Below are 22,439 nucleotides of genomic sequence, written 5' to 3'. Positions count from 1 at the left end.
TAGTACGTGTTGTGCGGAAGACACTGAAAACCACCCAGCCGAGTTGTAAAGCAGCCATGGATGCAGACTCGGAGGACTCTTCGGTAAGTGGCACTCATATAGGATGTTTTGTAATTCATTTACCTTAACTTAGCCCAGATTTTTTTCCTGTTGCAGTGTATTTCATCCAGCTCAGTGGCAAAATAAGACATTATTGTGGCCCTGTATCCTATTACCAACACTTCTTCATAAATAACATCATATTCTAATGTTAAAATCTTGCAGCAGCTCAATATTCAAGATGGAGAGATGGGAGTTTTAGGCCATGTTGGAGTAAAATGAGTATAGTAATGTGTACTGTATCCCAAGCACAGGAACCAGCATCACTATAACATTTATGATCAGTTGCTTCATGTACTTGTTTGTTTAAAGGAAGAACGTAAAGAGGAGTGCAGTCATCCTGTGTCTCGTGCTTTATCGTCTTATCATCCCCAGTGCCTTGCTCCCTCTTAGGAACCCCCAAATTGGGGATGGCCTTGACAGAAAGGCCTCCAGTCTACCTAATCCTCTCACTCAAACATTTCTCATCATTTTCCTATTCTCTCCCCACGCCCCCTACAAAAATCCTAGTACAAGGGGAAGAGTGTTGTAGGTTATGTTAATTTTTGAAAGAATGACAAGGAAGAGAGAGTGCTTAATCTTGTTGTGACTCTTGTTTTTGTAGAAATCGTTACAACAAATACTGTGCATATTTTCTATTTCTGGATCTGCCCATTTAATTTACTGTATTTGTGAGAAATAGGGTTAAGGTGATACTTATGGAGGCTATGGACAGGGGCAAGGCAGCTGTTATTGAGAGTTTTAATGTGAAACACATGAAAGAAGAGTGTGTGGTCCATTTAACTGGCTAGAATTTGATTATTATTTTTTCTTACTGTCTGGACCCTGCCTCACCCCATCCTTTGGTGGGAAAAAGGAGGTCTGGATGATGATAATGATAACCTGTATGTAGAAGAACAGGAGTTTTATAATCTATAATCCCCTTTTTCCTTTCTGTAAAATGGTTCTTTGATTCCCAACTAATAAGTGTCACCTGCTGATTTCAAGGAGGGGGAAACTGAATCACAGGAAGGATGCCAACCAGTCTCAGCCAAGCCAGTGCCAGGGACTCCTTGGTTTGTCTTGTGGTCTGCTGATGGCACCGTCTTCTTCTGCAGGCCCACAACTAAGTATGACTTAGCTTATTTTATACTTTTTCCTTGTTAACTTAGCCTAGATTTTTTATCCTTTCGCAACATGTTTCATTAACCAAGAGGCAGAAAATGACAATACTTTGGCTTTACATTCTTACCATAGTAGGCCTACTTCTCTGTGAATAGCTTCATATTCTTGTGTTACAATAATTTATTGTTTTATCAGAGCATTCAAGGTGGAGAATTGGTAGTTTTAGCCCAGGTTAGAGTAAAAAGAGTATAATTCTTCAGATACTGTAGTCTCTGTTCCCAACGCTTTTCCACATGCATGATGAAGTTTGAGGGCATTGCTGTGCTGATGTAGATTTGTTGGAAAGCGTTAGGAGGAGTACCGGTACCTTTAAATATGGAGCGAATAGAGAAAGAGAGATTTACTAAGAGAGTACAGTATATGTGAGTGAGGTGGAGGGAGAGAGTGAGACTGAACGGTGGAGTGGATGGAGGAAGGGTTGTCTGACAGTGATGTAGTGTGAAATTTGATTAGTGTGAGCCGTGAGATAGTACCGGTAACACGTTTTCTTAGTTGCTAGTTAAATCAACCCTCCAGTCTGACTGCTCTTGTCCATCAACTGACCTGAAAGGGATTAGAAACCCTTGTCAGGATAAAGTATTTGCACGATAGGCAGGCATTGTGACAGAGCTGTACAGTGAAAGGTGCCACATCGTCCAGTGCTCTTGAGTAGTAGTAACAGTAATAGTAGAGTAACCCTGGTCTTTCTGGTTGAGCAGACCCTTCAATCACAGGCAAGCAGTTGTCCCTGTGAGGGCCATCCCATGCAGTGAAGTGGTGTCCCCTTGTAGTGGACAGTGCCCCACAGGACTCTTGAGTTAAAAGTAGATATATTGCGGCTGCATTGGAGATGCCACTTCCCATAATAGCCTATCCATTTGCTGTACTTACCCTGTTGATCAGTTGCATATATTAACCTCTTAAAGTAGATGACACTGTTTTTTTTTTTTTTTTTTTTTTTTTTTTTTTTTTTTTAAAGCCACCACAAGACTATTTTATTCATTCTAAGGAGGTTTCTTGGTTTGCAGAGTTTAAACGAAGGCTAGGCTGTTTGTAGCTAACCTTTCTGTTTGAAATGTGTATCTTAAAGTGAATAATGTTGTTTGTAGATAGTGAGAGTAGAATACATAATTCAGTTGAAGGGGTTAGTATATTCTCTGCATTTTTAAAGAAGACAAATGGTTTAGGTTATTGACTTTAGCAACAGATGGTGCATTTTGTGTTGCAGAACATTGGTATGGAAGGTTCCTGATGAGCTAGTTGGCCGAGCAGATGTGAAGAAGTTGATGTCAACACCCCCACCTGAGGTGAAACAGAAGAGAAATACTGTGGAGGCTGCTGCTTCATCCACTACCACCAGTACCACTGCTGTGAGTAAGAATGAAAGGAGGTGTTGAGCTATTGAAGGCCTGTGAATTACCCGTGTTGTTGGTGTTGTGACGTCAGGCTCATCTGAACATGAACCAGATGAACCGCAGGTTGAAGCTGCCCTTCTCTTGTAGTCCACCATCCTCCTCCTCACTGGGTAATAGGGAGGGAGTTGAGGGACATTTATTAAACTAGGCACAGAAGCCATTCAGTTATATCGATGCCACCTCATGAAAATGTCTCTCTCCTGCACCAATGGCCAGGAGGGATAATAGTGCCAAATGTTAGTGGCTAACTAAATGATTTCCTGTAATGCAGGAAACCATTCAGCATGGTTTATTAGCCTAGGTGGTAATCATATAGCCAGCAGATAGATGCAGGATGGTCTGGTGATTAAGCTGTTCCAATTAGATATGGCCCATGAGGGGTCAAGACTGAGGGATGGTTGGAATTTATTGCTAACATAATGCTGCTCAGGAGTAAATAACTGGTCACTCTCACCCTCAAAGTCTGGACTGAGTACAGTAGTTTAGTTCCAAGCTCTTGTACTCCTGATGGGGCAGTAAAGGATTGGATGATAGAAGAATGGAGTGTGTGAAGGTGGGAAGAGGCATGGTACTGTAAGCCAAGAAGAAGGTGGTTGGATGTGATAAGTGGTTGTGTGAAAAGGTTGGTTATGGGTCATTCCATATCAATCACCCAGTTTGAGAAAAATTTTCCAGGTCACCCTCTCAGATTCCCCTGAAAAAATTCATAGGTTCTCCTTTAGCAAACTTATGGAGAAATTCCAAATATTGTATTAGGTCAGAATCTCTAATAGTTTTGAAATTACAGCCCTTTGAAATTTTCACTAATTTTATGCATTTTGCCAGACGAGTCTTTTGGTCCAGCTTCTGACACTCATAGTTCCCTTGATATGGGATGTACAGCTTTGAAACTATGTTGCTAGGACTAACTTTCTCTGTAGAATTCAAATATGTAATCAGATCAGGTGTATCTTATGTACTTTTCCTCGTACAGGGCTCTGAAAATGGCCAAAAAATTAACCCCTTTGAGAGCTTCTCACTCAAACAGTACCGTATGCTAGATAAAGCACTTTTTTTTTTTTTTTTTTTTTTTTTTTTTTTTTTTTTTTGACACATTAGGCCATGTACAATATATGCAGTAAACATATTTATTACTGTTATAAGAGTGTCAGAATAATTTTTTTGAAATGTGTTCAGTTTCATATTTCCTCAAAATTGCCCATTTTCATGTCCTCATTTGACCACGTGGGCAGTTAACTACCATTTTCATATTTTTACCGTGCATTGTTATATACCTGAAGATGATCTGACAAATTTGTTGTTGTTGTTGCTGAGCTTCATTTTGGAGTTATGATTTGTGTGTGTGTGTGTGTGTGTGTGTGTGTGTGTGTGTGTGTGTGTGTGTGTGTGTGTGTGTGTGTGTGTGAATGAGGTGTCATGCTCTTGTTTCCATGCAAATTCAACCAAAACAAATACAATACAGTTATTATATAGTTCACAGTTTCAGAATTTTCACATAGTCCTATTTCAATTTGAGGAACATAATAACCCTTCATAAATTACCGGTAATTCAAAATGGTGAGAATAAACAATGTTTTTTTTAAGTCAGTTTTATTGGTTGTCAGAAATGTGTCAGGGCATTATTGTCAGTAATAGACAATCATAGCAAGAACTTTTTCTTTTCAGGACATAAACAATCATTGTACAGTCAATAGTATTCATATTCACAGTGGCAGTAGTCAGTACTTTCACAGTGACAAGTCAGCATTTCACCAGCTAGGTTTTAATATCACATTGTTACAGATTTTTGGTAATACCTTAAATCTGTAGTTTATCATTTTCAAGAACTTTGTGACATCAGTATCACAAATAACACAATGCCTTGCATGGCATATCACAAAAACATCCTTAACTGGACATGGCAGTACTTAAGAGTTATTAATTGTGCACAAATTTTGGGAAGAGAGTGTAAATTTTGTTCAGAATGCTGGAGCTAATTGTGTAGTTGCAAATGCTGGAACTGATTGTGTAGTTGCAAGCCCTACTACGTTCAGCACTAGGTGCACTGATGACACACATGGTATGTTGTAATCATACCCAGCTTTGATCTTTTTGAGACTTTGCAGGCCAAGAGAATACTTGTACATTGTTTTTAGATCATTTGATGAAGGAAACAAGAACATCAGAATGCTCATCTGAGGGGTCTTTGATAATTCCCACATACCAGTTGGCATCTTAAATGCATGCTACATATTTGCCTGGTTGATAGTCTTCCCAGTTTACAGTAATCTGTTCTTCAGTCTCTACCTAAATCTTCTATAGTGTAGACATCATCAAGGGAAATTCTTCTCATTTCAAGCTTATTCCCCAGACAGAGAATGAAACTGTGGTGTGACCTTACACCAGCTGTTGTTTTACAGGCATTAAATCGTTCAGTCAATTTGAATTTAATAGAATTTTCTTGTACTTGGTCTTGTGTAACAAAAATTCTGTACCATGTATGTTATCTCTTGTCCAGTTATACATATCATGTGGTGTAAGAATATGGTTGTTAACAGTGGCCTGAAGGCTTGGTCTAGCTGCTAGTCATTTAACATTGCCACCTACACCATCACAGGGGCTCTTCCAAGGGCTTGTTTGCAAAGAAGTGCCATTCGGCAGATAGACAGTGATCATCATAATGGCTACAGAGGCTGACAGAATTTTGTGAAATTTTTATAATGGCTTGCAGCCCCATCACTAAAGTACATTACTTTCTTCACATTGTGGTACTTGTCGTTTACTGCAGTCGACACTTCAGTAATAAATGCATGAACTGCAACAATATCATGTTTCACACGATCTGATGTGACACACATATTAATGCACTTGAGATCTTGAGGTGGTTTGTGGAGAGAGGAGGAGATGCAGGGGTGTTCAAGGGACAGCATGTGGTGGAATGATGAGGTGAAACGAGCTGTGGAACAAAAGAAGGCGGCAAATAGTGAATGGCCAGCGAGTAGAGGTAGGGTAGATGATGAGAGAGAGAAGAGAGAGGTGTATGTGAGCAGGAGAAGGGGGGTGAAGAGACTGGTGAAGGAAAGTAAGAAGAAAGTGGATGAAGAGTTTGGGAGGAATCTGAGTGTGAAATGGAGAGAGAGATGGAAATTTTTTGGAAGAAGGTAAAGAAAGTAAGGCAGTGTGAAAGGGGAAATAGTAGGGGAGTGAAAGATAGGAATGATATAATGTTGGTAGAGAACAGAGAGAAATTGAGGAGATGGAAGGAGCACTTTGAGGATTTGTTGAACGTAGAAAGTGAGAGCAGTGCGAGTATAAGTGGTTGGGGAATGGCTGGGAGAAGAGATGAGAGGAGGGAGGAAGAGATCAGTAGGGCGGAAGTTGTGGAAGCAGTGAAGATGATCAAGATGGGAAAGGCCCCATGAATTGATGGAGTGTGTGGTGAAATGCTGAGGTATGGGAGTGAGATTGTTGTGGAGTGGATATGGAAGTTGTGGAGATTGGCTTGGGAAGAGGGAAGGGTTCCAGAGGACAGGAAATCAGGTATAATTGTTCCTTTATACAAAGGAAAAGGGGAGAGAAAAGTATGTGGTAACCACAGGGGTTTTTGCCTTCTTAGTTCATTCATTCATTCATTGCCAGATGCCATGTATCCCAAACGGGGTGGCCAAGGGCTTAGAGTTAATTGTTTTTACAGGGAGGGGCAGTAATCTTCCACCAACCCCACTTGACACGTAGGGATGCCAACAGCATCTGGTGTTCCCAGGCGGTCACCCATCCAAGTACTAACCAGACCCAACGTTGCCTTCTTAGTGTGACTGGAAAAATATATGGTAGAGTACTCATTGATAGGGTTAGGCATATGACAGAGGAGCTAGTTGGAGATGAACAAGGGGGATTTAGGAAGAGAAAAGGGTGTGTAGATCAGATATTTGTTCTAAGATGTTTAGTGGAGAAGTATCTAGAAAAGGGAAAGAAAGTGTATGCTGCCTTCATGGACTTGGAGAAAGCTTATGACAGAATAGATAGACAAGGTATGTGGAAGGTATTAAGAATATATGGAGTGGAGAGGAAATTATTGAGTGCTGTGAAGAGTATATATGAAGGAGCTAGGGCTATGGTGCGAGTGGATGGTGAGCTGAGTGAGTTCTTTGATCTCAGTGTGGTACTGAAACGGGGTTGTGTGATGTCTCCATGGCTCTTTAATGTATGCATGTATGGGTTGTAAAAGAGGTGCAGGGTAGGGCAGTGGATGTGGGGATGGCTCTAATAAATGAGGGTGAGATTTGGAAGATTCCGGTGTTGCTGTTTGCTGATGATACAGTATTGCTGAGTGAAGATAAATGGGAGTTGCAAGGTTTGGTGAATGAATTTGGGACAGTGTGTAGAAAGAGGAATCTGAAAGTTAATATAAACAAAAGTAAAGTTATGGTGTTTGAGAAGAATGAAGTCACAGAATGTACAGTGAGGTTGGATGGTGAGGATATGGAGAATGTGAGTGCATTCAAGTACTTGGGTAGTGTGATGAGTAAGGATGGAACTTTGGGGGATGAAGTACGTGAAAGGGTACAGCAGGGAAGGAAGGTTGTTGGTTCACTGAAAGCAGTGATGAGAAATAGGGAGGTGAGTATGGAAGTTAAGAAGTCACTGCATGATAGTGTTGGGATCACTACCCTGACGTACGGAAGCGAGGCATGGACCTTGCAAGAGGGGAACAAGTCAAGAGTGAGAACAGTGGAAATGAGTTACTTGAGAGGAGCATGTGGAGTGACATGGAGGGACAGGCTGACGAATGAAGAAGTAAAGGAACATTGTGGGGTGGATGTGGATGTGGTTGAGAAGATTAGGAGAAATACACTGATGTGGTTTGGACATGTGGAGACAATGGAAAATGAAAGACTGACTAAGAGGGTGTATGTAGGTGAGGTGGAGGGAGGGAGAGGGAGGGGAAGACCGAGGATGAGGCGGAGGGAAGGAGTTGAGAGGTATATGAGGGAGGGGGGAGTGATTTGGGGGGAGGGTAGTCAAATGGTGGGTGACAGAGCGACTTGCAGGCGTTTTGTCTGCGGCCACCCTTTGCAGGATTAGGGCGTTGGGCTATAGATAGATAGATAAAGATCTGAAGTTGGGGAATCCATGAGATACGTTACAAAAGGATGTACTGTTGCCTGGAAATTATCCCAGTGTTGCCCCTGTACAGCATCTTGAATGATGAATCCATAATTTTTTTAGCAAAATCAAGCAGGATTATAGCTGTACTACAATGAATTTTTTCTTTGAACTTATATAAAGCCTTAGACAGAGATTTGGCAATGGAGTGGTGCTGGGTAAGATTGTTGATTGATTCACACATAATATCAATGAAGTCTGCTCTAGTACTACCAAAGGAGATGAGTGTTATTCCGTCAGTATGTACATCACAGCAAGAACACAGTCATGTTGAGAAATTTAATATCTAAAGTTAAAAAAATGATTGATAAAAGAAAAATGGATTTCGTCCTTTCAATCCATAAATCTGATTTATGCTTTTGTCAAAAAATTATTTAAACTATAATTCATGTATTCATATGTGAATGTGAGCCATCTGAGTGGTGCATAGTTGCATATTTGACAAAGACAGTACAGTAAATATTTCAGGAAACAAATACTTTTTGCAGGCTTTGTGGCACTGATATAATCGTGAGTATTTAATATGCATGTAAAAAATCATAACTTCAAAAGGAAGCTCAGCAACAACACCATATTTTTGTCAGATCATCTTCAGATATATAATAATACCTGGTAAAAGTATGAAAATGATGGTTAACTGATAGGAAAAGAAACTGAGTGCTTTATCTAGCATACTGTTTGAGTGAGAAGCTCTCAAAGGGGGTGTCATTTTGATTTTTTGGCCATTTTCAGAGGCTTGTAAGAGGAAAAGTACATAAGGTACACCGTTCTGATTATATATTTGAATTCTACAGAAAAAGTTAGCCCTAGGAAAGCTGTACATGCCATATCAAAGGAGCTATGAATGTCAGAAGTTGGACCAAAAGGCTTATCTGGCAAAATGGATAAAATTAGTGAAACTTTCAAAGGACTGTACTGTACTTTCAAACCTATTAGAGATTCAGACATAATATTTGGGATTTCTCTATAAGTTTGGTACAGGAGCACCTGTGAATTTTTTCAGGGGAATCTGCAATGGTGACCTGGGACCCTTTGGGTGATTTGATATGGAATGACCCATAATTATGGAAGCTGGGTAGGAGAGGGAATTCCTGGGAGATCAAGTTGGATGGATGAAGTGCAGTGTGTATTGTACTTTGCAGCACTTAGCAAGAGTTTTAGAAGCACTTAACAAGTGTTTGCTGGCCAGCTGCCCCCCCCCTCCCCTCCCCCTTTTTTTTTTTACCAGTAGTCAGTGGAATAACTCCATCTAAATAGTGTATATGAAATACTGTACAGAGAGAAGAAAAATATGCAGGAGGTTACGCTTGTGAGGTGGAGCCAGGATTCTGAAGACTTGAATGATTGTGTTGTCCATGTCACTGTGCATACTGTTGGTAGTTCACCCACTTTTGTGCTTTCTTTTTCTTTGTTTCTGGATCCTACCTCATTATCTCGTTTGTGGGAGTAAGGGTCAGGATGCTAATAATGATGAATAGGCTCATGCAGTATTTAGTACGGTATCTTTTTGGGTATACATTTTAAGTTTGTATGAGGTGCTGGTGAGGATGCGTTCACATGATGGCACCAGTATAACTGTGTGGCTGCACTGTGGTTATTCAGATGTCTCTCAGTTCCTTCCCTGTCATCCAAAAGTAGGATGGTGAACTGCAGGAGCAGAGCAGCTCTAGCTAACAGTACACTGGACTCATGTTCAAATGAACATGGGGTTATAACAGCAACAGAAACAACTGATGGTACTACTACTGCTGCTGAATTTGTAAGAACATGAACATGTATGTTTTTTGTCCAATTCCAGGCACAGAAGAGGAGGAATGTGAAGAATGTTAATGTCGAAAATAAAGGACATTCTCGGACACCAGTTGAAAAAATAACCAAAGCAGAAGCAAGTACCTGTGCATCAGACACCTCTAGAGAGGCTCTCAAGACACAATTTCGAGACCTCTTGGTCAAGAATGACGTGAGTTTTTCCCCCAGATTTTTTCACACTTATTCTTCCTTATCTGTTGTTCACAGAAAGTCAGCCTATAACATACTAAGCAGGTTTAGTTTGAAATGCATGTTTATACATTTCTGTATCATCATGGTTATAATCATCTAGTCCTGCTTTCTCACCAGTACAGTACTCGCACCAGTACTCACTCCTAAACATGCTTCAAGGTTTGTTCCTAGACTTGCAAGCCAAGACTTGCTCCCCAGAAAGTATTAAATCAGGTAGTTTCAAGCAAATTAATAAGATGAAAGTATTGTACTTTTAATGTGAAAAAATAAAAATTTTCATAGAAATATTTCAAGGTGAGGTGGAGGGAGGGAGAGGGAGGGGTAGACCGAGGATGAGGTGGAGGGATGGAGTTGAGAGGTATATGAGGGAGGGGGGGGTGAGTTGGGGGGAGGGTAGTCAAATGGTGGGTGACAGAGTGACTTGGAGGTGTTTTGTCTGCGGCCACCCTTTGCGGGATTAGGGCGTCGGGCTATAGATAGATAGATAGATAGATAGATAATGCAGTTGCCCTTTGACAACCATAACCTATAGTTGTTAGGGTGATACTGCACAGGATAAGAAATCATTACCGTATTTCATAATTACAAAACAGTTTTTAGTTTCCCAGTGGTGTAGGTGTCTGGCTGGCCTTATCCCAGGGCGTCAAACTGCTGACATCAGCTGTTTCTGCCTCTTCTCACACACACACGGCAGCTCTGTACACCTCTCATATCTCACAATTTCCAGGGCAGATTTCACTTTCAAAACATTACTAACATAGGCGCAGTATGATCAAAATACCTTGTGGGGGAGTAGAAGTCGATGCACTAGCTCATAATGGGGATAGGAGAAGGAAGGCTCCAGGCAGGAGGCCGTGATCCTGCTCCCAAGAAATTCAAACATAGATCAGAGAAATAAAAACATAGAGACTGAGCATCTCCCTTTACTTAGTGCCCCACCTCCCCATAGGGATCCTTATGATAAAACTGTTAAACTACCTATGGTATTTTCTTTTAGAAATGTGGATAAATATCACAAAATATAGGAACTCACCAGTAATATATTAGCCTCAAGTGTCATTGTCAGCTGAAAAAATAAATGCTGAATTGATGCAAAGAATACACATCATGGTAAAAATGTATAAAATCATGGGATATGACAGTGTAAGGTGGAGGTATATTATCAACGTTTATTTTCAACCTGTACATTGGGTCAGAGGAAGCTATACACTAATGTGACATGGCCTGCGTCTGAGAGGTGTGCCATTCCCTCCCCCACTCCTGCTGAAACATTGCCGGGAATACAGGATATTCTCCTTTGGCCTAAGTGATCAGAAGTGCCGTAGCCCAATCTCAAATCCTTTCGTCCCCAGGGCTCAGCTACTGGTCTTTCTTTGTGGTCTCTCACCTTAACCCTCTTTTTGTTATTATGGATTTATTCCCCAAGCATTGTTTCCTCACCTTTAACTCATAGTGTGGGAATCACAACTTAGCCTATACCAAACAGACCTGTACATCAAATTTGCACACCACAGGGTAGTTTTCTCTAAGTTGTTATGGTTTTATCACTTAGGAATATGTCATTTTTTTCCTTTAATGTAATGCTGCTCTCAGGTGCCTGCCCTTTCCTCTCTTCCTTCTTTCTTTCCATCCATCCTCTTCTGTCTTTCTTTCCTTCATTCTTTCCTCTTCTGTCTACGGATGACTCTACAGTGAGTGACAAGCCAAATGGTTCCTGTACACAAATAAACCATTTACAGTAGAAGTCCTATTTTTCGGCATCTATGGGACCAGGCAAGTGCCGAAAAATTAAAATTGCCTAATTATCAAAAACCCTACCCACTCAGTACCTTATATGTTTCGGTGAACACTGTCATCACTACTCATATCATTACAAATGTGTTTGGAGAGAGTACTGTATACTGTTTGATACTGTACAACACTGTAATGAATACAGTACTATACATGAATATGAAAAATAAAGAAATTAGTGAACATACTTCATGGCAGTGGTAGACTTGTTCCATCACTTCCACTATCTCACTTACTAAGGCGGGTAAAGGTGGGTAGCTAGCTGGCGAGCCTCATGGAGAATTTAAAGACTGACGAAAAAAATCGGAAAATCTGCCGAACGATCAGAGATTTTCGTAAATGGGACTATTTCTCAAAACTGCCGAAATGTCAAATTTGCCGGGGAATTGGATGCTGAAGAATTGGACTTTTACTGTACTATGCTGGGTGGTAACCATATAACCAAATTATGGTGCCTGGTGGTTTAGTGGGGAAATAAGGCACTTCAATGAAGCCAATGCAGGTTTATATGCAAGGGGTGGTTGGGGTTTGTTGCTCATGTAATGCCACTCAGGGATGAGTGAGGCTGATCACTTTCATCTTAAATGTCAGGACCAACATGTCTAGCCCCAGACGCCTATGTTCCTCATGGAGCAATACTGGATTAGATGATGAATGCATGAATGAAAAAAATTTTCATTTCCCCCAGATAAATGAAGTCATCTGGTAGTAGTCAGAATAAAAGGTCGTAGTCATTGTCATTATAAGTAGGTTGATGTGCAGGTAATTTGTCATTTAAAATGCTTTTAATCATTGTAATAGCTGTTACTTAACACAACTTTTTTCATACAATACATCATTGTTCAGTATTAAATGGTTGGGATGTACAGTGCAGGGTCAGGGTTAATACATCCCATACTAGCACTTATCACAATAAATCAGTCATGTTTTTTAATTGTGTACCTGTATGTAATATATAATTGCAGTGTTCAAATTTACATCATCATCCTTGAAATGGCATGCCACACCTACACATGAAATGTTTTTGCTAGGATCACCATAGTTATTGAGTTATTGTGGTTGAAAGTTCCCCAGCTGGAGGGAAACCAGCAACAATCTGAGTCTGAAAGATTACAGGTACTGTACTGTAAAGGACCTGAGTGAGTTGTCAGTTGACCCAATACACCGTATCTTATGTGTGACATGCTACTTTTATGTCCTGTCTTCCTTAGCCACTATTGGCCCTGTAATTCATTGTAGCAACAAGATCTGTTTTTTTCTAAACAGGTTTGAGTATTTCAGTGCTGCTAATGCTATATTAAATGAGTCAGGAAATGCTTGAATTTTTTTCACAATATCTACTGTTTGGTTATTTTTTGGCTCAGCGTTGGGGGTGAGTATGAATGATAATAGCCTAATATGCCTTAAACCTTGTGTGATACTTCTCCTTCCAGAAACTTTGGCATGGGGCTATAAAACCTCGCTCATATTCGTAACTGGCACAGTATTCTAGAGCTCCCCAGTGTCACCTCACGAGGAGTAAATTGCAACCCGCGGGTTAAAATAGCCATCAGATGTTGGATTTAGTGAACTTTCAGATTTATTGACTCTCAGCACTCCCACAAACTTTGTTATATAGATGGCTTATTCTGGTGTGTATGTGTGTCTGTAATATATATATATATATATATATATATATACATACACTGTATACATATATATATAGTATATATACTGTATTTGTCTTCAACAGATTGCTCCATTGTCCTCCTGGTCTTCTGTGTTAAAAAATATTTGTTTGAGCCAGTCCCTTAGGCAGCTGTCAGTGAAGGAGATGAAGGAAATATTTTTTAAGTAAGTTTTCTTCAGGTTTGTATAAGTTTCTCTGATATTAAAGCAATGCGTATTGTTGCAAGAGTTGCAATGAACAAGGAGGATACAGTATAGCAAGATGAAGAAGTTGAAAGAGAAGAGAGAAAGAAGTGGGTAGAATGGATATGGTTAAAAGGAGACATCTTAGTGGGATGTAGTTGAAAATGCAGTGGAAGAGAAGAGAAGGCTATGGTTAGGGTGGATGAAGAAAAGGTATTGAAGAGAGGAGGGTATACAGTATATGAGAGTAAGAAATGAATGAAGAGAGTAGACAAGAGATAAGAAGACAAATGATAAAATATCGTCATCATCATCATTATCTGGACCTCCTTTCCTACCCTAGGGTAGGGTGAGGAGTAGCAACATCCAGACAGCCCAAGTTTGCCCAGTCCAATGGGCCACGCTTCCATTCACTCATTATTCAAGCCCCCGGATCCTGTCTCTGTCTGATACACTAAAAACATTCACCACATTCTGTAGCTTCACATATATGTATCTGATAGAGTCAGTTCAGACACTGTCACCTTAAAAAGAGGTGCCAAATCCCAGATCACAAAGTTCATCCAGCCTGCTCGATCTCGTCAGTTCCCAAGCCTCACTGACTTCCATACCTCTCTTCTTCACACACTCATCCGTCATATCCCTCCACCTTCTCTTTGGCCTGCCTTACCTCCTCCCTCCTTCAGATTCACTCAGATATTCCTTTTTCACCACTCTGTTGTTATCCATTCTCTCTACATGATCATACTACCTCAGTACATTGTTTTTGATTCTTGTGTCCACAGACTTCCTCACTTCACATCTTTCACGAATCACATTATAGTATTTCGTATCCTGTCCACACTCTGTACTCCACATACATTCCTCAGCAGTCCCATCTCCATTGCTCTCACTCTTGACCTCATTTTCATGCCACACCGTAGTCTCATATTCGTATGTTAAAATTGGCACTAAAACTCCTTCATGTACTTCTCGCGCAGCTGCAGCACTCAAGCCTCAGTTTCTTACCAAGAACCTCACAGCACCAACTACTTTCCTTCCTTGTGTCACTCCACTTTCCACTTCTTTGGCACATTTTCCTCTCTTTTTCTGTCACTGTGCCCAGGTATTTGAACTCTCGCCAGTTTCATTCTCTCCATTCACTGTAACATCACACTGGGAGTCACCTTCTCTCTCAGTAACCATCACATTACACTTTTCTGTATTTACTCTCAAGGCACGATGCTTACAGACATGAGCAAAACTCTGCACTATTCTACCAATTTCTTGTCCAGTATTTGCAAGTACAGTAGTACTTCATCATCATCATACAACAAATTTGAGATATCCCATCCATCACCATTCATTACCAATGCCATCCCTCTCTCCATTACTCGTGTTTTTACGTCTTTCATTGCCCCATCCATATATATATTGAACAACCATGGAGACATCAGACAACCTCGTCGCACGCCTACACCGATAGCGAACCATTCACTTAGGAGCCCACTTACCCTTACAGATGGTTCACTACCATCATAAAAACACTTGTTGGCACCTACCTGCTTACCCTCTACACTATACATGCGCAAAACCTTCCACAGTCCTTCTCTGTCTGCTTTTTTGTATGCATTTTCCAGATCTCTGAATGCTATAAACACCTTATAGTTCTTCTCACAAGCCTCTCCACTATCTGTCCTACTGCAAATATTTGACCCACACATCCTCTGCCACTCCCAAAGCCACCCAGTTCATCACTTACTAGGACTTCTGAAATCTCACATGCTTCTCTGTAATAATTCTTCCATATACCTTCCCTACCACACTCAATAAACTTGTGCCTTGATAATTCATGCGCTCACTTCGCACGCCTTTATATTTGTACAAGGGTACAATCGCAGTCTTCTTCCACTGTGCCTGCACAGTTTTACTCATCCATACCTTCTTACATAACTCCAGCAGGCACTTCATTCCGCTCTCCCTGCTACACTTACCTAATCATCTCTGCATACACTTCATTAACCCCAGCTGCTTTCTCATTTTCAGCTACTTCACAGTGTTCTTCACCTGTGCGAGTGTCACATTTCCTGGCACTGCATTCCTTATCTGCACATACCCAAAGCCAGTCATGTTGATAGTAGCTCTGTTTTCTCTATTCCCATTCATCAGGCTTTCAAAATATTCTTTTCATCTGGTTGTTACTTCATCCCCATGTGTTAATAATCTACCACTTACATCCTTCACACTTTCACATGTCTTTCCGCTGTCACTTCTAAATTTCCACACCTCATTCCAGAATAACTTCCTATTTTCAGAGTAATTTGCATCCATTTTTCTTCCTAGATCATCATTTACCTCCTTCTGTTTCCTCTTCACTAGTCTGTCTGTGTGCTTCTTGCTGTCAATATATTCAGTTCTTATTTCAGTTGAACCCCTGTCCTGTAACCACTCTAGCCACCTCTTCCTCATTTCCTCCACTGCACTCTTAACCTCTTCATCTGACCATGCTGTACCTTTCTTTGTTGTTACTCTTGCCACACCACACACTGATTTAGCATTCCTAACTAAGCAGTCCCTTTATGCATTCCACAGGCTGTACAGATCCATTTCAATCCAATTCACTGTTTCTGACTCCTCCCCTACTTTGGTCCTGTATTCATCTGGCATTTCTGTGATCCTCAGCTTCTTGACTTTCAGACTTTCTCCCTGACTGCTCCTCTTTCCTGGTCGACCTCACTCCTCTCAGCTTGATCTTGCACACCATAATCATATGATCTGATGGACCTCCACATCGTCCTCTCAAGGCCCTCATATCAGCAACTGTTCCCAGCATCGACCTCTCCACGAGCACGTAATCAATCAGGCTCCTTTCAGCACGATCCCCTTCCCTCTATACCATGTATGTTTTATATGCATCGTTGTGTTTTAAATACGAGTTACAAATGCACAACCTTATTTCCTGACACATATCCTTCATTTGCTTCCCATTATAATTTTCTCCTGGTACTCCATTACTGCCTATTATGTCATCCTCCAGACCATTGCCTACTCTTCCATTCATATTGCCCATACCCCCATTATGATCACTTTATAGCTCATAGACATTTCTCCCACTGCATCATCCAGCTCATCCCAAAACCTTTCTTTCTCTCTCTCACTTCTGTCATCATACGGTGCATACGCTACAATCACAACCACTTTCACTTTCTCAAACTTGAACTTGACATACATACATCTTGAGTTAACACATCTGTAATCTCTCATTCCACTCTGCCACACTTCATTCATCAGCAGAGCAACTCCTTCCTTGCATCTTCCTCGCCCATTCATGCCCTGTCTCACAAATTTCACACCCTCCCATTCCTCCACAATACACCCTTTCATCTTTGTTTCACACAGTGCCATCACGGCATATCTCGCACTCTTGAACACATTCACCACTTCCACCCTCATGCTCTCCTCCTTCGCATCTCTCACATTCCAGATGGCCAGGCGAATCCGCCCATTTGGTTGGGGCCCTGGGCAGGTATAGGGCCCTCCGAGTCTCTGAAAAATTTGCCATGATTAAGTGATTTTAGGCAGGGGAATCTGGAGGACACTTAACCTGGCCAAAATCCCCAGTTATATGGTATCACCCAGCGTAGTAAATGGCTTCCTAGGTACAGGAAACCATTTGGACTGTCACTCTGTTTAGAGACCACAAGGCATCCCTACATTGATTGAGTGGATGATGGGCGCCCCCATCTACCACCAAAAATATAGGGAAAAAAAGTGAATGCAAACTATTCTGCAGGTGGGAAACTGTTTTAGAAAGAGATGAGAAAATGTAGAAGTGAGGGTGGAGTATGAAGATAAATTGATGTACTAGTATACTATTGTGAAAGAGGGAATTGTTTGGACAGAGATGCTGAAGTGTAGAAATGAGGGTGGAATATGTAAGATTATGAGGAATGGGAGTTAATGAACACAAACAGATGGAAAGCATATTTTGACACATATGAATGAGAGAGAGAGAGAGAAAGACGGACAGACAGAGAGAGCAACAACCCTGGAGGTGGTTCTGTTATTATCATCCCTTATGAGGGAGATCTTGAGATAGCAGGGTAAATGATGATGATATATATCACATACATAAGGAGGTCGATGACCTATATCTTATATTTTATCATGTACAGTATGATTTTATTTATTCTATATACAGATATTTATACGGTACTTTTTTTTTTTTTTAATCAGGTACAAAAAGGAAAAATTGCTACAATATGAGGGGGAGTTTTATCAGCTGCTTAAAGAGGTTGGTGTATGTTGGCAGACCCCATTCAGCCAGTTTGTATCAAAGCACCAAACTGATGTCCGCTTCAAAAACCTAGAGGGGCTCATGAATCCAGAGGAGCTGTATAAGAAATTTATAGATAAAAGAAAGCTACAGTGGAGGAAAGAAGAGACGAAGAAAAGGCTAGCGCATGAGAGGCAGAAGGAAGAGGAAAAGTGCAAAAAGAAAAAGGAAGGGGAAAAATGTAATGAGAGGCAAGAATGTAAGAAGGAGGTGGAAGAGTGTAAGGAGAAGAAGGAATTGCCTGTGGAAGAGGAATTGTGTAGGAGAGAAGAGCAGAAGAAGAAGAAAGATTGTCAAGAGGAGGAGGTAAAGCACAAGAAAAGGGAAGAAGAGCAGAAAAAGGATGAGGACGAGAACAAGAAGAAAGAAGAGAAGAAAAAGGATGAGGAAGAGAACAAGAAGAAAGAAGAGAAGAAAAAGGATGAGGAAGAGAACAAGACAAAAGATTGTAAAACAGAGGAGGAAGAGTGTAGGAGGGAGGCAGAGCTGAAGAAGGATGAGGGAGAGTGTAGGAAGCAGGCAGAGCTGAAGAAGGAACAGGAGGAAGAATGTAGGAAGGAGGCAGAGCTTAGGAAGAAGGAAGAGGAACTTAAGAAGAGGAAGGAAGAGCGTAGGAAGGAAGCAGAGCAGAAGAAGAAAGAGGAAGAGCGTAGGAAGGAGACAGTGCTGAAGAAAAAGGAGGAGGAGGAACTTAAGAAGGAGGCAGAGCTGAATAAGAAGAAGGAAGAGGAAGAAAAGCATAGGAAGGAGGCAGAGCTGAAGAAGAAGAAGGAAGAGGAACTTAAGCAGGAGGAAGAAAAGCATAGGAAGGAGGCAGAGCTGAAGAAGAAGAAGGAGGAGGAACTTAAGAAGAAGGAAGAAAAATGTAGGAAGGAGGCAGAGCTGAAGAAGAAGGAGGAGGAGGAGAAAGAAAAGCGTAGGAAGGAAGCAGAGCTGAAGAAGAAGGAGGAGGAACTTAAGAAGGAGGTGGAGCTGAAGAAGAAGAAGGAAGAGGAACTTAAGAAGGAGGAGGAAGAGCATAGGAAGGAGGCAGAGCTGAAGAAGAAGAAGGAAGAGGAACTTAAGAAGGAGGAAGAAAAACGTAGGAAGGAGGCAGAGCTGAAGAAGAAGGAGGAGGAGCAAGAAAAGTGTAGGAAGGAGGCAGAGTTGAAGAAGAAGGAGGAGGAACTTAAGAGGGAGGCAGAGCTGAAGAAGAAGGAGGAGGAACTTAAGAGGGAGGCAGAGCTGAAGAAGAAGGAGGAAGAGCATAGGAAGGAGGCAGAGCTGAAGAAGAAGGAGGAGGAGGAAGAAAAGCATAGGAAGGAGGCAGAGCTGAAGAAGAAGGAGGAAGAGTATAGGAAGGAGGCAGAGCTGAAGAAGAAGAAGGAGGAACTTAAGAGGGAGGTGGAGCTGAAGAAGAAGGAAGATGAACTTAAGAAGAAGGAGGAAGAGTGTAGGAAGGAGGCAGAGCTGAAGAAGAAGAAGGAGGAGGAGGAAGAAAAGCATAGGAAGGAGGCAGAGCTGAAGAGGAAGGAGAAGGAACTTAAGAAGGAGGTAGAGGTGAAGAGGAAGAAGGAAGAGGAACATAAAAATGAGGAAGAGTGTAGGAAGGAAGCAGAGCTGAAGAAAAAGGAGGAGGAGGAGGAAGAAAAGTGTAGGAAGGAGGCAGAGCTGAAGAAGAAGGAAGAAGACTGTAGGAAAGAGGCAGAGCTGAAGAAGAAGGAGGAGGAACTTAGGAAGAAGAAGGAAGAGCATAGGAAACAGGTGGAACTGAAGAAGACGGAAGATGAGTGTAGAAAGCAGGTGGAACTGAAGAAGGAGGAGGAAGATTGTAGGAAGGAGGCAGAGCTGAAGAAGAAGAAGAAGGAGGATGTCCTTAAGAAGAAGGAAGAAGAGCGTAGGAAGGAGACAGTGCTGAAGAAGAAGGAGGAAGAGTGTAGGAAGGAGGCAGAGCTGAAGAAGAAGGAGGTGCAACTGAAGAAAAAGGAGGAGGAACTTAAGAAGAAGAAGGAAGAGCTTGGGAAGAAAGAAGAGGAGCTCAAGAGGTTGCAAGCACTGAGGAACAGTGAAGTATCAGTTGAAGAGGTAAGTTTGAGAAGTGAATACCTATTTCTTGCTTGGTACTGTAGTGGTTTGAATGCAGCTCCTCTGTGTGTGGGTGTGTACTCACATTCTGTTGTTGGTAGGTAGGGTGCCCATCGTCTACTCACTTGATGTAATGCTGTCCGCATCCTTCATGTCTATCATTCTGTCTGTCTTCCACTCTCTATATTTCTTAAGTCCTGCCTGTCAGTGTTTAGTATTCATCTTTCCACTTCAGCTGTCTCTACTCTGATTGACAAGCCAAATGATTTCCTAACTCAGGAATTCATTTATAATGCTGAGAGGTTACCAAAAAGCCAAATAGTGGGATGATGTGACACCTGTGGTGCCCCTGTTAACTGGGTGGAGAGACCCAAATGTAGCATCCACCTACCATAGGAACCAGACCTCCACCTTCATCCCTGTGCCTTGCCACAGTGAGGTGCTCAGGCATATTGGAACATTGGTTCACTGCATAGGATGGCCCTGCGGGGGCAGTTTCTCTCCTGTGGGTGATGGGTCTCTTCGGTCAGACACTGGGGGTATCACAACAACAACAACAAGTACACTGTGGTGTAAGTTGAATCAAAACTGTTGCATCCTCACAGAAAACAGTTCAGTACATGGGTGTATTTTTTTTATTCTTCTGTTTAAATAATTTCTGTAACAACAGTGTGAAAGGACATAAAAATAATTTTTTGTCCAATCCAGAAGAAGAAGAATGTGGAAAGATGCAAGAAATTTCTTCAGTTGCTGAAAGAGGCTAGGGTAGTTGATAGTAGGCTGGAAATTCAAGAACCCTTTCTCCTTCATTATTTTTGGTGCCACAACCACAACCACGGATTGCATAAAATCCCCAACCTTATCTTTTCTATAGCCTTGTGGCAAGTTAAAATCATGTGGAGTTAGCCAGAGCATATTACATCAGTTGTCAGCTTTTACTTCAGGATAAATGTCTGTCTCTTGACTCTGAGAGCCATATTTTAAGTGGCATAAGAGGCTTTTGCAGCACCTGGTCTTCAGCAATTTATTTTTCATGTTGGACCTCATTATTGTATTTTAAGCTACACATGCAAATTATCTCAATATTAAAGCCATATAAACAGCATACAAGAGATTGTTCAATTGTAATACACAAAATAAGTAGCTTGGGGAGAGGTGCCTTTGAAGTATTTTATGCCACTAGAAGTATGGTGGAACCTCTGGTACAGTGGTATAGTGTGCGTCTCGCACGCTGGTGGTTGTGGTTTACCTTCCGCCAGAGGTGTAAAAACTTTGGGAAGTGTTCACCAAGCCACTGACTGCCTTGGCAGACATAAGGCGTGCTGTGGTTGAACCAGTGTTGCGCCTGCTCCCAGTCAGCTTAAGGCAGGCCGATTACACTTGGTTCACAGACTATACACACATCCAAAGCCACAACAACATTATAGTCACACTCACAGGCACTTCTCACCCTACATACAGTCTCTACCAGACAGCCTAAGCCATTGGGTAGAGATACATTGGTTGTATCATCCCTGCTTCGGTAGGGATAGGCTGGTCCTGCAGTGGACACTCAACAGCTGATGATGATGATGATGATGATGATGATGATGATGATGATAAGTATGGTCTTTTGTTCCCACCTTTGGCATCAGTTTCATGAATGTTTATTTTTGGGGCATAGTTTTCTTAACATTGTATAATTTTTATTTTGCAGACTAAAAATCCAGTGAAGAGGATAAAATTGAAGTCAGAAAAAAATTTGCAGGCAACTGGTGTAGCTGAGTCCAAAACACAAGAACATAGATCAGAAACAGTGATCCTGGAAGACCCACACAGCACTTTCTCTGAGAATAAAGATAATCGTGTATCCCCTATGGAAGAAGATAGCACAGAGACAAAATTAACAGTAGATGGAGACATTAACCTTGATCAGTTAGATGATGAAATGTTGGACTATGAGGTGGATGAAGAGGATTTAATGGTTCATAAATTAGATAACGAGGATGAAACAGATGGTGACTTAGATGAAATTGGTGAAGAAGCATTTGAGGTGGGTGAAGAGATTCAGATTGACATTGTAGTGAATATAAAGAATAATGAAGCCAGTGAGCTGAATGAGGAAAATAATGAAGCTAGGATGGTGGATGGGGAGGAGAGGATCACCAGTAGAGGGGATGCAGGGGATGAGGTTGCTGACAGTGTAAAAGAAGAGGATGAGGTGGAATCTGATACGCTTGAAGATATTTTTGCGAACTGTGAGGTTATTGATGAATGTTATAGCAGTGATGTATCTGATGAAGTTGTTGAAACTGAAGATAAATCTAGTGTTAGATCAAGTAGTCCTCAAAATGCTGAATCTAAGAAGAGAAGTAATTCAGACACTGAAAACATTATGCAGAGGAAGAAGCTGAAAGTTTATGATGCCGAGGCAACAGAAGATGGAGAAAGTAATTCTTGCAGGTAAGTTTCTGTCTCACTTTCTCATGGGATTTATTTATTATTATTATTTTTTTTTTTTTATTATATATTTTTTTGCTGGTAAAGGCATACTTAGGTGATATGGGAATGTAGCAATATATATATTGATGAAAGAGGAGTGTTAGAGACTTCATAGTAGTATGTCAGGATAAGGA

At 41.2% G+C, this 22,439-nt stretch overlaps 1 protein-coding gene across 1 annotated transcript in view; it reads left to right on the top strand.

Moving 5' to 3' along the window:
• Nucleotides 1-22,439, top strand: part of LOC145414683 (uncharacterized) — a 67,187-nt gene continuing 44,748 nt past the window's right edge. The window contains exons 1-7 of the mRNA XM_080284201.1: nt 1-83; nt 1,087-1,208; nt 2,471-2,612; nt 9,601-9,762; nt 13,327-13,427; nt 17,661-19,824; nt 21,521-22,266. Of these exons, the coding sequence (XP_080140327.1) occupies nt 57-83; nt 1,087-1,208; nt 2,471-2,612; nt 9,601-9,762; nt 13,327-13,427; nt 17,661-19,824; nt 21,521-22,266 (3,464 nt within the window). The 5' untranslated portion in view covers nt 1-56. The remainder of the gene's footprint in view (nt 84-1,086; nt 1,209-2,470; nt 2,613-9,600; nt 9,763-13,326; nt 13,428-17,660; nt 19,825-21,520; nt 22,267-22,439) is intronic.

The sequence above is a fragment of the Coenobita brevimanus genome, chromosome 100 (assembly GCF_032717465.1).
Source record: "Coenobita brevimanus isolate Jiangsu-jjx chromosome 100, ASM3271746v2, whole genome shotgun sequence".
In the NCBI taxonomy this organism is placed as follows: domain Eukaryota; kingdom Metazoa; phylum Arthropoda; class Malacostraca; order Decapoda; family Coenobitidae; genus Coenobita; species Coenobita brevimanus.
The sequence above is the reverse complement of the archived record's forward strand: the minus strand, read 5'-3'. Positions and strand labels throughout refer to the sequence as shown.